Source organism: Chiroxiphia lanceolata, chromosome 2 (assembly GCF_009829145.1).
Source record: "Chiroxiphia lanceolata isolate bChiLan1 chromosome 2, bChiLan1.pri, whole genome shotgun sequence".
NCBI classification, from domain to species: domain Eukaryota; kingdom Metazoa; phylum Chordata; class Aves; order Passeriformes; family Pipridae; genus Chiroxiphia; species Chiroxiphia lanceolata.
Window position 1 is genome coordinate 11,333,256 of NC_045638.1, and position 13,616 is coordinate 11,346,871.

Genomic DNA, 13,616 nt, shown 5'->3' on the forward strand with positions numbered 1-13,616 from the left:
CCAGACCTCCACCTACAGACAGATTCTGCTACTTTTAGTTAATCCAGACCAGAGTAAACTGGACATCTGGAGAACAACAAATCTTAGTCACTAATGTCAACAGTAAATAAAAAGTAACTGCTGATCTTAGTCTACATAAGAGATTCTTACTATTAAATGAGTTAGAAAGTATCTAAATAACAGTATTACTGAAAAAATGAGCTTACTGGCAGAGCTCAGGATCCCACTCCAAGGAATGAATGTTGAACAACATCGTTCTACTGGCATTGGTTACATCTGTGCAGTGAATTCCTCCATTCTTCCCACCTGTCAAACTCTGAACAAAAAAATAACAGTATTTGTCAAGGAAAGATATAGGCTTCCTTCAACGAACTACAGAAAAAATTCTAAGTCACAAAGCTTTTAGCTTGGGACTGGGAACTCTGATATTTCTGCAACAACTAAAGAGGCAGGCCTAATACAACTTCCTAGAGCCCAAGATTCTTCTGAAAGCGTGAGTAAAATTTTACAGCAAGCTACATAATGGCAAACTACATACAAGAATCTATAAAAAAAATATAGTGATACAGGGACAGTAAAAGTTTATCTTGCAAGGAACTTAATGGAATTTCTTTAGTGGGTTGTATTAACATCATTGTGTGATCCCAGTGTGTCCCTGTGCTCTACCACAGCACTGTATCACAATACTTTGCATGGGAATTTGCGTGACATAGAACTTAATTTTACAAAGAGTGATAATAAATTCACAAATACATACCCATATAAGCCATGAATCAATAGTACCAAACATAGCTCTTCCATCATCAACTGCTTTCTTAATCTCTTCCACATTATCCAAAAGCCATCGAAGTTTCACTGCACTAAAATAAGTGCTAAGTGGAAGGCCAGTCTTAAACTGTAAAGTTAAAAAAAAAATCATTTTATTACCATGAAAGTATCTTTTCCATAGATAGTGTAGTTATATTTAAAAATGGTGACAGTAAGTGAAAAAGTAAAGATGCAAAACTCAAGAGAAATTACATGAACTTGTTATTTAATTAAGCATACAACATCAAAACCAAATAACCAGTGCATTAATGGACAAAGATCAAAGCTGATCTAAATGCAGTTCAAAGATCATTTACGTGGAAAAAGTTGTTTGCAGAAATCCTGTCTTATCTAGGACATCTCCGTATGACTTGACAACAAGTCACAACAACAAAAATGAGCACAACATGGGAAAGATGAAATTTGTATTCTACTAGAATTTCAAAATGAAGAAAATTTATATGTTTTTTGACATCCATTTCCTGCCTACAAGAAACTTAGAATATAAAAAATGCATAATTTTTATACAATCAGTCAAGGACAATATTAATCAAAGAACTGTGACACCTTTTAGCAAGCATTTTTTCCAAATTGTTATATATATACTCATATATATATATAAATGAATTTGCTCTTTGTGAACTATCTTCCTAGTTATCAGATTGGCTGCAATTGATTTCAATATTAAGGCATAAAATGAGAATGGATAATTAATTTCACATCAATAAATTATTTCCCAAATAGTTGTTTTCTACATGATCTTAATTTTTGTGTGTGATGTTTACTTATCATTGGCTGGATAGCACATGATTGAGTCTCACTGTTACTCATTTAGCTTCTCTAGTGAAATGTGTAAGGAGTGTTAATCACTTATTTTTAGGAAATGAAACATTTTCTAGTCTGAGATCAGTGTATTATGCACATTTTTTTATTACTCGGCAAGCTAAGGAGGGACTAGAAGCTACAACTGACTTTCTTTGTTTTGGAGAATTTTAAATATATATATCCAAAACATCATATACTGTAGCAGCTAAATGTTCTGGAATATCTCTTACCTTAGAAAAGGCTTTGTTTTTTCCTGGAATTCTATTAAGAAGACGTTCAACTGTTGACTGTGTTCTCAGGTCAAGCCACACTAAAAGCATGAATAAAATTAACTGATCAACAGATTTAATACACAAAAAGTGACATGTACAGGCTACTTCTACAGAATTACAACTCTTGCCAGTAAATTTCTGTCTATTTTTGTCTTTTCATGCAGTTGAAAGAATATTGTATTGCCAGAGTATTTTAAATGCACTGTTGTAAAAATTAAAAATAGTTAAGTAAATTCACTTGATTTAGAAGAACAAATTATTTGAGAAATCAAACAGAATTTTCCACATAATAGGATATATACTTGATCAGAGTATAAGCAAATGACTAACACTACTTTGCAGCAGATGACTGTGACTAAACTAAGAGGTTAAAAAACAAATAGCAGGTTGATTATTTACTATTCCTTTATAAACTTTGAACTAAAGGACCAGTTCAGTTATTAAGGTATAGCTGGGCTTAAGATAAAGCTGTTAACTACACATATTTGAATATAGAATATTCAAATACTGTGATACCATTCTAAACTGTATCTGTCACTTGACAAAGCCTAAAAGAGCAATTCTAGACAATTACTATTTTTCAGCTGGTAAAATCTGATCAATAGGATTCTTTAAACCCACTTAACACAATTTTCCTTTATAGTTAAATCAATAGCATTCTGAAAATTCCAAAGGAAGTGATTATGCACAACTCAGAACTTCATTACATGAAAGGAACCAAGGAGCCCCTCAAGAACACTGGGGATTTTTTGAAAACCCATAAAGATACTTATTAAGTTAGAATTTTCATGGAAGAGGGTTTTTTTAACTGCACTGGTATGTATACAAACACACAGCTTATGACACAGATATCAAAAAATCAAAGAAATTAGTAGGCTAGGCCATAATGAGATCTGCACAGGAAACTGGGAAAGTATTTTTTCCACAACACACTTGTATTACGATATTACATATTCAGAAAGGATAGTAGTTACCAATAGCATTATAGAGAGGTTCTCCAGTTGTCCTGTCCCAAACCACTGTCGTTTCTCTCTGATTAGTGACTCCAATGGCTTCAGGACAAAATAGAAAGAAGTATCCTTTTCAGAAGGTTTGATTTCCTCTTTTGGTGTGTGGGGGGGGAGGGATGGAAAGGAGAGGTGGAGAGGAGAGAGGGACAGGTAAGGAGAAGAGGAAAGTAAATGGGAAATAAAAAGCTTCCAACTTCTTTATCTTATAATCTAGAAATGTTACTTCTAAAAACTCATCTTTCCACTTTTGCTGCTTAACCTATGTGCTCTAAATCTCTCTCTCTTTTTTTGGCCACAAACTGAGATAGCAACAACACCGACAGTGAAACTAGCTTTCCCCGAATAAGTCCTAAATTAAATTTCAGAATTTCTTCATTTATCACTTGTCTTTGGTTTTACAAGATTAGGTTAATTCTGCATTGCTAATATACACAAGGGACTTATTTTCTCCTTATTCCTCCCAAAAAACCTTCTTTCAACTCCAATTTAACATTTTATTTGAGGCTGCAAATGCTGCCACCTTTCTATTTATTAACTTAAAAACTAGAGAATCTGAATTGCTCAACCCCGAGTATGTTAAAGGCCTCAGTTACCCCTAAGTACCTTTTATGTTAGAGATGTTTATGTTCAGTTGTTTCAGTTTTTCACAGGTCTTCTCCACACATTCAAAGACAGAGTTTAATATTTCCTTTGGATCTTGTTCCACCCATCTTTAACAAACAGTAAACACCAGTTAGCAAAAAATTACATTAAAAAAAAGAAATTCTAGTCTGAAAAATAAGCTGAACATTTTGATACAATTATAACTACAAAACATGTTTTACGTATCTAGGAAAAGTATAAGAAATTTCAAACCCTTTTTAAACTGTAAGCTGCATTTTCACAAAAATGCATCTGCAGAAAACAAAGAATTTTGTTTTGTTTTATTCCACATGGGGTGCATTGGCAGCAAATGGTAAGTCAGTTAGAAACAAATAAACAAAAAAAAACTCATTCAGAAAACAAACTAAGATATTTCTACGGATTGAGCTGAAGACTATGATTAAATTGTATAAATGACCATCTTAAATGAGACGCTAAGTCTCATTTAAATTTTAGTTTTAAACTTTGAAGTTTAGACATTAAATACGGTAACAAGTGATCAGAGCAAAACACTAAGTATTTTTATTTTTTGTAACTTAAGGCATATACTGAACACCAGTGTGATTTATTTTATGCCATTTTCCTACAATACAGTCTTTTATGGCTGATACTATGCTCTTAATAATTATTAATCAACTCAAGTTTTGATCACTCATAGATAAAATACATAAGCTCTACACAAATAAAAACCAAAAAAATTCATACCCTTCTTTAGGGAATTTTTGACTTATTTCAACTTGATGGTGACTCAAGAGCTCTGCTGTCTTTGCATTAAAAACCTGCAAATAAATTGCACAATGGAATTTTCTGTGAGCACAGAAGTTTAAACAATCAATTAACATTTATTCTTTTGAACAAATACAGTGCTGCGATAATGGATAGCAATTTTCTATCAGCAACTCCACTATCTATATAACCTAGGTTCAGATATATGCATTTTTGTAATTAAGATAGGCAAAGATTATTTTGGTAAACTTTGCTGTCAGTCTGTCAATTATAACTGTGTTTTTTTCTTGATGGATTGGGAAAGAATCACATTTTTTTCTTGTGGTGGTTGTAGAAATTAAACTAATGATGCATTGTAGAATATCTCCCAGTAAAATACCCCTTGGTGTTGGCAATAACATTTCTTTAGTTGCTGCTGTGATAGTCTAATGCCAGAGCTATGTGTTTTCTTGGGTTAGCTCACTTTTAAGAAGAGTGAGAATCTGTGAGAAATCACAGAAGGGACCAAACTGTGAAGAGAGAAAAAGCACCCAGGTAGAACCCAGTTTACCTCAAAAAAATCTACAAGTACAAAGCTCATGAACAACCTGATAAGAAAAGAATGCCACTGCAGCAACAGAATACATTAAAAAAGAGAAGAACATGCAGAAAAGTAACTTAAATTTGGATATACTACAACAAAAACCAGCAGAGTGGAGAATCATGAGGACTATTTTAACAGGTGTTCTTAAGGAATCACAAGTTAGAGGTTCTGCCTTGCAGTAGAAGGTCAGGTGGAATGCTCAACAATCTTCATTAACCATCAGTGGCCTGTTTCCAAAAGGAATTTCTGCTGTGGCCAAGTTAAGATGACACCTGGTAAAACATCCAATTCAACTGTACAATGAGTAACCCAGAGTAACTGGGTGGGCAATGATGACATTCCTGTGTAAAGGGCTCTTTCTCACAAGCACCATGCAGAATCTTTTGCTTGAAGAATGTTCAGGGACCTGGAAAGTAAAATCTAACAACAGGTTCAGGTGAACTGCAGAACATGTCAAAAGGACATCATATTAATTTTTATGGCAAGCAGAGATGAGGCAGATTTAGAAACCGCTCACATGCTAAAGAAACAAAATTCAGTTATACCCATCTGCCCTCCAGGATACAACTTAATCTTTTCTAGACTTCCTTGTTAATGCTCTCTTCTTATTCCACAAATTTTAGGAATTTCTCTTAAAGCTTTAATCCATAAGCTCTTGATTACATTTAGACAGTACACTTTACTCTGAAACTATTAGAACAATTCTGACAAAAGGAGATGAAGTTTGATTCTCCATGTTCTTTGGAACATTGAAGTGTATCTTCAGAGTAAAACTTTGAAGTTTAGAAACATTCTACTTATACAGTAGAATCACAGAAAAATTCAGGGTGAAAGGGACCTCAAGAGATCTCTAGTACAACCTCCTGCTCAAAGCAGGATCAGCTATGAGATTAGACCAGGTTGCTCAAGGGCTTTTTTCATAGGCAAGTCTTGAAAACCTCCAATGATGAAAATAGCACAACCTCTGGAAAACACTGAAAGCTAATTTTCACTCTCCACTGCCCAGAAGGGAAGTCTTAAAAAGGTATGTGATTGTTCTTTTCTCCTACCAGTTGGAAAGATTACAAAGAGAGAGCACCACTATATTCTTTTTGCTATATTTACTTATCTGTGTTTCATGTACCAGCTCAGGCTTTACATGAAGGTATGCAAAAAAAAAGGGAAAGCTCTGTCAGTACTGTACTTTTGGAAGGAACTTGCAAAATGGGATACAGGTCTTTAAATGCTACACAACAGATCTAACAGAAGAGGCTAAGTTTTGCATGTGCACAGCAAGATGGTTTACTTGAATTGCCTTTCTGTGAAAAGCATATTCACATTTACTAAGTTTTTAGAATAAAGAAAGATAGAGGACTTTCTCTTGAACCTGTATCTGACCTACCAACAATGTTAAATATCATTCAGTAATCATTCACCATTAATCATTCAGTATTCCTTGAAAAAGAAGGCACTGCAAGGGATTCCTGCTGGTAGCAGAAAACACAGAATCAATTAGAAAAAGTCATGAGCGAACCAGGAGTGTGAGACACACAGACACAGCAATAAGTTGTGACAGCAGCAAATTCTCAATAGAAACAATAACACTAAAAATGCACAGATTTTTTCATGCCCATGGAGAAGAACTAGGTAACACACTTTCCTAATCCATTACAAACAAATCCACAAGCTTCTGACATTCTCAACAAAAGCAGCAGACATTCCTTCAGGAGAAGGGATTTTGCAGGAAACAATCCATGCTCAAGGCCAGGTTGGGTAGGGCCCTGGTCTAGTGGAAGCTGTCCCTGTCCATGGTGTGGGGTGGAACTAGGTGATCTTTAAGGTCCCTTTCAACCCAAATCATTCTATGATTCTATGATTCTACACTGATAAATAGAATTCTGATGTGTGAAAAGATGCCAAATATGAAAGAGTCATTAAATTTAAACATAAAAGATGATACATAAAGGATAAATACAGCAAATGGACCTCACAGCCTTCCTTGCCTACTCCCTCCAAAAACCCACAATTGTTGTCAAAAAAAAAAATCTCCTATATAATCCCTGTTTTTCTTCAACTGGTGAGATAGAGAAGTAAGTGACAGTAAGTATGATATTGTGTGCAACTTTGGTCACCACAATATAAGAAAGATATTAAGCTGTTAGAGAGTGTCCCAAAGAAGGACAATGAAGATGGTTGAAGCTTGAGGGGAAGCTGTACCAGGAGCAGATGAGGTGACTGGTCTGTTCAGCCTGGAGAAGAGAAGACTGAGGGGAGACCTCATTGCAGTTACAACTGTCCTTGTGAGGGGAAGAGGAGGGCAGGCACTGATCTCTTCTCTGTGGTGACCAGTGAGAGGACCTGAGGGAATGGCCTGAAGTTGTGTCAGGGAGGTTAGGTTGGATATTAGAAAAAGGTTCTCACCCAGAGGGTGGTTGGGTACTGGAACAGGCTTCCCAGGGAAGTGGTCACAGCATCAAGCCTGACAGAGTTCAAGAAGCATCTGGATATACTCTCAGGCACATGGTGTGACTCTTGGGGATGGGCTAAGAGTTGGACTCAATGATCCTTGTCCCTTCCAACTCAGTATATCTGTGACTCTGTGAATAATTCAGATAAGGTCGATATATTCCTCTTGGAACAGGTTTGAAGTGCATTTCTGTAATTTGTTGGGAGTAGAGGCTTTCATTTCTTCATATTGATTAAAACTGGTTCAAGTTTACGATACCGATCTCTTGCATTTTGGTAGAATGGGGGAAACAGTCAAGTCAGTTTTGTCCTTATTTTATCAGCAGTAGTCATGAAAGAATTGTCTACACTATTTGGACATGTAGAGCTATCTTGAACAGAGATGAAAGTGAAAGTCACCAGATATGTGCTAAATTATCTGGTGAGAGAATAAAGAGGCATAAATAACACTCACTCTCTACTCCCAACAAAGAATTAGAGCTTGAGCCTTGAGTCTCAGACTGGAGAGAAGAAAGACCTACTTAGCCATGCTGTATGTGAGCAAGCAGACAAGCACAAGGGCTGAGCACTTAATTCAAGCTCTTTATAGGATCTTTAATATAATACATCACATGAAGGGTGCAGTTACTTGTATTACGTATTATGTATTACATTCAGTTTTTATTATCTAGTGGAAAAAATATCAATCCATCATAACAATTTTCAAAGAATGAAAAGAAATATGAGGCTCACAGAAGTGATGCAAGAAGCTGCACATCTGAAAAGACAATATAGAAAACAGATTTTAGAAGTAACTTTCCATGACTCTCAACTTTGTAACCAACTCTGCTACAGAAAAGCTATTTTTGTTAGTCTGTGCTGTATCCTCATGAGTTTCTGTTAAGCTGGAACAGCCATGGCTTTGCAGGCAACAAGCTCAGAACTGGAGTTCTGCAAATTGCATTGAAATCAACCCAGCTGAGGTAAGGATGATAGACAAACAATAATTAATTCTCTCTTTAGCATTTAACCAGGAATGCAGACAGTCAGATTTTATGAACAAGTACAGTTTAATGATTCTCCCAGACATCATCTTTCTTGGAAGACTCCTGATGAACAGACATCCCTTGCTCATGATTATGGGATTAAAGCGCAAAACTGCACTGCATTTTAAGTGATAGGAGCTAGACAAAAAAATGTATTTGCAATATTTTTAACCCTTCTTGGCTAGCTATGCAATCAAGTTTTGCTTTTTCCCAAAAGGTCATGTTACTTCAGTAGAGAGGTGAAATGAATTGCCCTCTGAAAGGTAAGCTTAATGGGTACTAATCTCTTCCTTACCTAAAATCAGTTTTTGTTTATTGAAAAGAATGCTTGCAGTGTGATTTATCTTTATTTGAATGCTTCTTCTGGAGATGAAACAAAGGAAGAAAGAAATATTTCACTGGGGTGAGAAAAAAGTTTTCTATGTCTGCCTGACAAACCTAGTACTGTACAGGTACTTCACTGTATATTTCAATTCTTGATGTCCTGGATAAAATGCCAGAAAGACTTTATCCAGCAAATACTTTTCAAGAGATCAAACAGTGGTTCAGCTCACCATTAGCTATTGAGCCTTAGACTTTTGCAAAAGAAGTTATGGTGGATTTTTATATGATTAATGAATAATGTAAAATGGAACATGAGAAATGCAAGTATTTGATGAAAATATTTGACAAAACATCTCAGCCAAAATTTAGTCTTCTGTGTACACTTGTTTAGCCTACTCAATTTATTTTCCTGCTTTGTATCTTTAAGAAAATGAGCCTTAAACACTGAGCTCTCCCTGGTAACTCTGAATCTGTTATCCAGGTTCAACCCAACTTAACAGAAAAGTTGCAAGCTCAAAAATAGTTACATAGTTAATTTTGCAAAAGTAGCTTATCCAAGTAGAGATACAAAATGGGGTTCCTGAAGGGTAAAGCTACAGCATAAACTAAAACTGCATGTGTGTTTTGCATGAGAGGCAAAGATAAATAAGGAGTGATAGTAACAGAAATGCATCTGAGTTCTGGTGCTTCTTTATCACTTGTGCTCACACAGACTCCTCATTCACGTAACAGACTAAAAACTTGTGTCCCTACACAGAATAATTTGTTCTGAAGCTAATCTCTGGAGGTCATCTAGCTCAACTCACTGCTCACTAAATTTAAAACCATGTTGTTCTGGGCCTTTTCTCGTGAGGTGTTGAGTATCTGCAAAGCTGGAAATTCCACAGACTTTCTGGGCCCTTATAGTGAAACATTTCTTCTTTCCATCTGTTTGAAACTTTACTTACTGCAACTTGTGTTCATCACATGTTGTCTTTTTCTATGCATGTCTGAGAAAAGGCTGGTTCTGTGTTCTCTACAAACTGTGGTTGGGGAGGTGCAGACAACTGGTTGCCTTCATCTGAGAGGGCATTCGAACCCATCCCCACAGCTGTTGATGAAAATACTGTGGGGTATCAGCCCTCACTGCTGACAGCTGTGGAACACCACTGGTAAATCTACCAGTAATTGTAAATTTAGACTCTGAACTGTTGACACTACTCTTTGGTCTCATAGGACCAGACAATTTTTCACCCAGAACTCTTTAACCTGGTCAAAATCATCTGTCTTCCACCTTAAAAAACTAGATGATAGGTAAAGTAAACAACAACTTGATTTTGGCTTGTGACTTGGCAGAGACAAAAATTGTTGAAGCACTATAGAAAAAAAATGTAGAGAGATCATTAAGAAGGCAAGCAAAACAACTAATGGTAAAAGATCAAGAGGCAATAAGAGAGCCAAGGAAACAACTCAGGCACATACAACACTGCATTGCATTTTGGCTTAAAATATTTCAGAGTGAAGTCTCTTCTAACTGCAGCAGTCCCTTTCCAGCACAGAATTCTCCAGATACACTTGTTATCTGCATGACCAATGTGGCTTGTAGCAGATCCCTGCACACTTTGCCCTCTTCTTTCCCTCTCCCCCATGTTCTGATTTAACTCAGTGATCGCGTCTTATTTGCTCTAATCCACGCAACTTCATTATCACAATAGTATGATCACACTGCCAAGTTTAAGACAATGTTGTATTTTGACATGAGTTGAGAGAAACTGAGACAGATACAAGAAGAATTAAAGAGCGACAGACACACTACACTTTTTGAAAAAATTAGGGAGCACCTGATTCCTCAGAGGAAACATACCTCATGCAGACAGGCAAAATCCCCCCTGACTGCGTACAAGCCATCAATGAATGTGTCTAGTGTAAGAAATTCCTTGTAAGAGGAACTTGTAAAAAGCACGTGCATGTAAATTTAAAGTTTGCAGTGTCTCTTTTAGTTCTACTTATATTATCCTTTCAGGATGAGAAAAAATTGACTTGGCGTATATGTAAGAGCAGATAGAATTTATCTTCATGTGTTAAAGGGAACTTCTTTAGACTTGTTCCCAAAAAGGACTCCTGACTGGCATTCAGGGCAGACTACTGGTGTCATTTGTCAGTTTGGAGTTTCTCTCCACCCCCAGATCTGTGTTTTGTCATTTGACAATCCCATGAAGGTCGTGATATTGAGTAATAACAGTAACACAGGTCAAGAAGATATTCTAGTCTCCTGCTTCATGAAAGAACATTGCACTAAAAAAAAAAAAAAAAGAAAAATAAAGAAAGTAAACCAAAACATTTCAACTTCCCAATTCAATACTGTGCATATCTGACAACATTTTATATCTAGTCAGTATCTCTATCCCTTTCATGGAGAAATTTACCAGTGGGATTCAAGTAAGTCAAATTACCATGACTTACTGACTAAGGGACAGGGCATTTGTAGAGATTTACAAGCAGGAAGTTTATATCATACCTTTCATATATAATAACATTAGTTACAGTCTATTGCATAATATACAAATAACTAGATCCTTCAAGGCTTATACATACGATTAATATATTAATTGTTCCATCCTTAAACAAACTTCTCTTCCTCCAGTGTTTAAACAAGTCGGTGTTTCACAAGGTGTGCAGGTTCAGCCACCTGAATACCTACAGTGCACAGGATGCCCATGACATGAGAGCTGGAACCGCAGCAGGCCTGGGTAGGTTTTAGAGGGGAGTACGGCGGAGTCATCGCATCGTTTGAACAGCAGCTAATCATAGTCCCTGAACTCGCACGGATCTACCTCTCTAATGCCTGAGGACCACGTCCGTTTGATTCCGTTCAGGGTGAGACACTCGACCCGCAGATTTAAAACGGCAGAGATTTAAAGCGCAGCCTGCTCGGAGCAGCGGGATTTCGCGGTCCCGTGGAGCAGCAGAGACGCTGGTCCGGGGCTCACCCTGGGACCGCTCCCGGCCGCGCTCCGCGAGACGGGCGCTGCTCCGGCGGGAATGCGGCACAAGGACAACCGGCGGGAACACCGGCGGCTCCGGCACCCCCGGGCCACCGGCGACACAGAGGCAGGAGCCGGGCAGCGCACCCCGGCCCTGCGGGCCCGCTCCCCCTGCCCTTCCCCAAGGGCACGGCCAAGGACCCTCGCCGGGGCGGAGGGGGGAGAAGGCGCAGGAGCCGCGGGTCCCCCGCTCAGACCGTATGGGGGGTGCTGCGTGCCTCCGGCGCCGCCCCGATCTCCCCGCGCTGTGCTCACCAGGAAGCGGCTGGAGCTGGTGCCCTGATCGATGGCTCCCACCAGCGGCCCCAGCGCTGTCCGGTCGGTCGCGGCCATGAGCCCGCCCGCCCCCGCTCGGTGCCCGCTCGGCTGCCCCGGGCCGGTCGCTCAACGCCCGTAACGGCCGCGCCGGCGCCGCACGGGCAGCTCGCGGCCGGCGGCGCGTGGCTGGCGGGTGAAGCCGGCGGCGGGGGCGGGGCGGGGGGCGCTGCCGCGCGCATTGTCGGAGCGCGGCCAATCAGCGGCCGGGGCGCGGCGGGGGCGGAGCGGGAGGGGCGGGCCGGGGGGCGCGCGAGGGGGTGTGTCACATGACGCACACAGCGTGTCACGCCCTCAGCCCCCGCCCCTCGCCCCGCCCCTGCGCCCCTTGGCGGTGAGAGGGGAGGCGGGAGGGCTGAGGTGGCTCTCGAGGGGGGACCGTGTGGCTCCCGGGGGATCCCGCTGAACCAGCTCCCCGGCACCAGCCTGGGGTCACTTGTGCCTTGAGGCGTCGTTCCCCGGAGCGAAACCTGTTTCTCTCGTAATCGGAACAACCCCCTCCCTCTCTGAGGGGGGATGTCCCCACTCGGGGCACGCCAAACCGGGACGTCCGCTGGGAATCTTTGTGTTCAGAGGGAATACTGCCGCGTATTTTGTATTACTGCAAAACTGAGTGACCACAGCACGGCCGAGATATGATATTGTATCTATGATACAACCCCAAAGCGGCTTTTCATCTCTTGAAGCTTTGCCCAGCGTTGCACAGAAATATTCATTGACTTAATAAAATGGAATCTCGGTCTCCCTACCTTGCGTATCTGCTGGTAACTTGCGCTTCAGGAAAAACCCCTGGTGTTGCAAGACCCGTGATGGAATTGCAAAAGCCAACAATGTTGACTGGAGCACACAAGAAGTTGCCAGTGACACACGGTGCCAGTAAATCAGCCCCCACAGACACCATTAAACTGATTTGCCTGCGCTGTGACTCCCCATTACTGGTCTGTGTCCAAACTCGGGGTGTTTTGCCGCTGTTACTCCCTGATAAGCAAAATCTGGTTGCTGCCACTTGGAAATGCTCTGCGTGACATCTTACCCGGCTCTTCCGACGTTTCCTTGTTTTGTTTGTTAGTGCTTCAGCTGGCACTTAAAAGCCTTGGCAGGGATGTGAACAGCACTACCACTAATGGGTAATAGCAGGGGATTTCATTGCAGCCCATAATTACAAATCCTAAAATGAGACAAGTACAGTTGAGCGGTAAAATGCACATTTTCAAGACTGAGAGTAATGAAACACTGGAACCACTTACCAAATATTAGGAAGGATTCTCTATTATTCTTAAATTTTATAGCGAAGACTGGCGTTTTGCCTTAGAACTTAGCTATAGTTCAGAGATAAATTTGCTCAGGAGTGTGCTGCAAACCTTAGAGAAGGATTCACAGCAGTTTGTACTAAAAGATTATAGTGATCCCGCCTGGCTTTGTCAGATATCTCCCCTCAACTTCCCTCACTTCTCGTGGTGTATGCTACATGGAACTTCTAGTCTAATGCCACTGGCAACAGCTGCAGGTCGCTAGGAAAGCTCATGCAAGGCTACAGGATCTCCATGTAGATTAACAATTCAAGGAATGAATCCCATGGAATCTTAGTTAAATCTGAATTAATCAGTATAATTCCTAGG

The 13,616-nt window shown here is 39.8% G+C and overlaps 1 protein-coding gene across 4 annotated transcripts in view; it reads right to left on the reverse strand.

The window, feature by feature from the left end:
• Positions 1–12,109, reverse strand: part of GK (glycerol kinase) — a 34,769-nt gene extending 22,660 nt beyond the window's left edge. For 2 of the 4 annotated variants that reach the window (XM_032678415.1, XM_032678416.1), the window contains exons 1-7: positions 11,938–12,072; positions 4,262–4,335; positions 3,518–3,624; positions 2,879–2,956; positions 1,863–1,942; positions 758–895; positions 207–316 (exon numbers count right to left, since the gene is read on the reverse strand). In XM_032678415.1, coding sequence (XP_032534306.1) covers positions 207–316; positions 758–895; positions 1,863–1,942; positions 2,879–2,956; positions 3,518–3,624; positions 4,262–4,335; positions 11,938–12,015 — 665 coding nt within the window. In that variant the 5' untranslated portion in view covers positions 12,016–12,072. Of the gene's footprint in view, positions 1–206; positions 317–757; positions 896–1,862; positions 1,943–2,878; positions 2,957–3,517; positions 3,625–4,261; positions 4,336–11,937 lie in introns of all 4 variants that reach the window. The other 2 variants (XM_032678417.1, XM_032678414.1) reach the window with 2 other exon arrangements.
• Between the last annotated feature and the right edge of the window lie 1,507 nt (positions 12,110–13,616).